The sequence below is a fragment of the Octopus bimaculoides genome, chromosome 20 (genome assembly GCF_001194135.2).
Source record: "Octopus bimaculoides isolate UCB-OBI-ISO-001 chromosome 20, ASM119413v2, whole genome shotgun sequence".
Lineage (NCBI taxonomy): Eukaryota > Metazoa > Mollusca > Cephalopoda > Octopoda > Octopodidae > Octopus > Octopus bimaculoides.
Window position 1 is genome coordinate 24002640 of NC_069000.1, and position 4027 is coordinate 24006666.

At 37.0% G+C, this 4027-nt stretch overlaps 1 protein-coding gene across 4 annotated transcripts in view; it reads left to right on the forward strand.

Moving 5' to 3' along the window:
* The window catches only part of LOC106879447 (uncharacterized), a 51767-nt gene that overhangs the window by 32710 nt on the left and 15030 nt on the right, over positions 1–4027 (forward strand). For all 4 annotated transcript variants that reach the window (XM_014929002.2, XM_014929003.2, XM_052975218.1 and 1 more), the window contains 2 exons: positions 1475–2463; positions 2568–2703. In XM_014929002.2, the coding sequence (XP_014784488.1) occupies positions 1475–2463; positions 2568–2703 (1125 nt within the window). The remainder of the gene's footprint in view (positions 1–1474; positions 2464–2567; positions 2704–4027) is intronic.

Sequence of the window (4027 nt, forward strand, 5' to 3'; positions counted from 1 at the left end):
TACGTTAAGGGTACACTTGTCTGTGGAGTGCTCAGCCATTTGCACGTTAATTTCACGAGCAGGCTGTTCCGTTGATTGGATCAAATGGAACCCTCGACGTCGTAAGCGACGGAGTGCCAACAACAACAACTTGTGTAGAGAGAAAGTTCATTGGTGGAAACACTATGTAAATGACGAGTGTATAATTGATGTACAATGTTGAACTTGAAACTTCCAGTGGACAAATCTGATACAGAAAAAGTGTAGCTATAGATGCTCTAAGAGGTGGAACATCTGAGCTCAAGAAAGCTTAATTGTGCTGTGATGGGTATATGGATATATTATTCTTCAAATCTATTTCAAACAGTTAACCAAATATTTTGAAAATGGGAGATAGCTTAGCACACCTGAGCTACATCTGTAAGTAGCCAAAATTGCATGCAACAACACCTCATCATCAACATTGTATTCACTGTTTTTCCATGTTGGAATACTGGATTAGGTTGCCAGGTTCTCTAAACAGAATTTCTCTGTCCTGTATCTATTCATTGAGACTCATTCACTCTGTCTCTCTCACCGCCACTCATCTTTACTGCTATCAATCACTCTCACAAATTACTTCCTCAACTACCACTTTTTCTTGACAGATATCACTCTCACTTCTATTATTCCTTTTTCTAGAATGCTCCCTTCTATTACACTCTCTTTCTACATCACATTGCTATCTGATCAATCTCCTTACATGTATTTGCTCATCACTGTCCTCTCTTCTATTACTACTTCTTTTATAACCCACTCGCTCCTACTACCCTGGTTGTTTCTTGCATCACTTTCTCTTTTATTCAACCCTCAGTCATGATGCCTTGAATGAGAGTATAGAGGACGCTTTAGATTTGTCTGGGTCAAACCAACTTCTCTATTACGAGTGCCATGATAAATGAGTCCAGTACATTCTGTAAAGTGACCATTGAATGAACAGAGTTTGACATAGCATAGGAAGGACCCTTTAGCCTTGTTAAAGTAGTTGGTGTTAGGAAGGACATCCTGCTAGAAACTGAACCCAAAATTGAACATACATGTGACATGTGATTTGCAATCCCTGTAGGAGGGCAGTAATTCCAGATGGGAACTGATTCATACCATGACAACCCATCCAGCCCTTGCCAGTATGAAAAGCAGATGTAAAATGGTGGTGGTGGTGGCAGTGATGATTTTATTCAGATTGAATATATTTGATTCCATCATCTTTAGCTTTTCTCTACTGTATACTAAGCTTTCTTTTTCCTTTGGATCAAATATTCAGTAGCCTACCCATGCTCAAGCTGTTGCCATCAACCATCAGCACAGTATTCTAAGTAACTCTAGCTGTTGTTTATTGTATGTGTGGGTGTGTAGGAGAGAGGAACGCACTCACTCTCAAGCATGTATGCTTATGTTTCTGTATATCTTCTCTGAGTAATACTCCACATCTGTATTGTATTTTTTTCTCCAACAGGGCATCTCAATATACTTAATCACATCAGCATTAAGGAGCACCATAGAAAACTGTATTCAATATGTAGATACCTTGACATATTCTGTCGACAAGTTTTTGGAACCATCAAGCCACGGAACTCCATTTGCTAGAAGTTCACAAATTGACCGGCCTGAAAATTCGTCCAACCTTCCAAATGTACTTCAGCCAACTACTAATTTTTCACTTCTGTCTCCAAACGAGCATACATCTGATGTCAGCTGGTTTTTTCAAGATACAGCTACAAAGTCTGTCCTAGAGAGTTTGGAAGATCCTACAGAATTGAACAACTCAGATCCTGAATTTCATGAACATTTGAATAAAATAAATTTAGAGAACAACCTTATAACTTCTGATAAACCTGAGAAGAAAGTATTTTCTCCTAATGATGATGATGATGATGATGATTTTTCCCATTGCTTTGATCAAATTTCATCTTTTGGAGATGTAACCAAACATAGAATTAAAGAAACACAATTCTTTACAAAAAATTCAGCTGTATATTCACCAATTCCATCAAACAGTAATAACTGTTCAACTAGTCATACTACCACAGTAAGTTCTGCTGGAGAAAATTGGTTAGAAAACTATGTAGAGGACTATATAAATTCCAAGCTTCAAAAATCTAGAATTCCTGAGTCATTTCCTCATCTTACTTTCAGTCAACACCTTAATCCCTTAAGCAGTGGCAAAATCTGTTCTGTAAATTATTATGATTCTGCTACTAATGCAGTCAATACTAAATTGTGTGATGAATTTAAGGAAATATTAATTTTAGATGAAAGTGAAAAAAATTCCTCTCTTTCAAGACTTCAAAATCTTAATGATACTAACTTCACTGATATTTGGCAAAAAGTTAAAGGTTTGGTTCAAGCATTTTGCCATGGGGCACATACAGAAATTGAAGATTTTGTGATAGAGGCACTAAAATATCAGAACAAACATTTATCTTACCAAGAAAAAGACATTCGGTATGTTAAATTTTGTGGTTGTGATTATTTAATCTTTTTATCCATCATTACTGTAAATTGTTAACTTTTTTATTAATTTATCTCATGTTTTATTATTGTTGTAGACTTGATGTGAAAAGACTTCATACTTGCTGTATTCAAGGTCCTACCATCAAGCAATCTGAATTTGTTCCGGGAATAGTTTTACCTTTGCAGCAAGAAACATTTTGTATTGAGCAAGATAAAACATACACTGTACTTGTAAGAAATAATTCTGCTTTCTTTTACATTGCTATTTAAAAGTAAGATTACATATATTTTTCCCATGTGACTATAGACGGATGACTGCAAGAGTAACGATGCTATAGCTGTTCAGCTCCAGGCCAGCCCTGAAGAAGCAGATGATCAAGGCATCCCAACCATGATAAGCTTGTTTCTTTTTTCATCATCATCTGGTCAGGTGATTTGTTTAGACCAGTGTACCTATTCCATGACAGACATCCCGATCGAACGATACTGCATAAATGTTGGACTTGGTTTTTCAACCACATTGGTCTTTCATCAGCAGAAATATCTCATCTGTACATGCCGCAACTTCAGATGATAGCAGTAGTTCACTAACTGAACTGGTTGATCATGGCTATTGTTCAATATATCCTTCCTCTTTTAAAATAGTAGGGGTGTGATCTGAAATGTTGCAGGTGTGACCTTCAGACTAAATGGCAATCTATTATATTCATATTGTTTTCTGTGAGTATTCACTGTTAGAAACTTCAAGCACTCCTCATCTACTTTAATTTGCAGATACACATCAGACAGATCCAGTTTTGAAAATAATTTGCCACCATTTAATTTTGCAAAAATATCCTCCAGAATAGGCAGTGGATAGTGGCACATTTTTAGACAGTCATTCAGACCAGTAGAAAAATTGGCATACATCTTGATTTTGTTATTTTTTTTTAATACACACAGTTGGTGCTGCCCACTTAGAATAATCTACTTTTTGAATAATTCCCATCTTCTCTAGTCTGTCTAATTCTTCCTCTACCTGCTTTAGTGTAGCAAATGGTACCTTTCTATTAGGTTTGAATACAGGTACGACATTTTCCTTTATTTGAAAACAGGCCTCAGTCTTAGAACACAGACCTAATATATCCGACAGCATTTCAGGAAACAAGTTTTTAAATTTCTTCTTCAATTCAGCTGCTGAGTTATTTCCACTGGTGGGAAATTTTATTTTTTTACAGAACAGACTTATGGGGAGGGCTCATAGTCCAAACAACTCCAACCAGTCCATACTAAACAGATTAGTTGCGTTGTTTACCACGGAAACTTTTGCTCTACAGGTTATATATATATATATATCATTATCATCATCATCGTTTAACGTCCGCTTTCCATGCTAGCATGGGTTGGACGATTTGACTGAGGACTGGTGAAACCAGATGGCAACACCAGGCTCCAATCTAATTTGGCAGAGTTTCTACAGCTGGATGCCCTTCCTAACGCCAACCACTCAGAGTGTAGTGGGTGCTTTTACGTGTCACCCGCACGAAGGCCAGTCAGGCAGTACTGGCAATGGCCA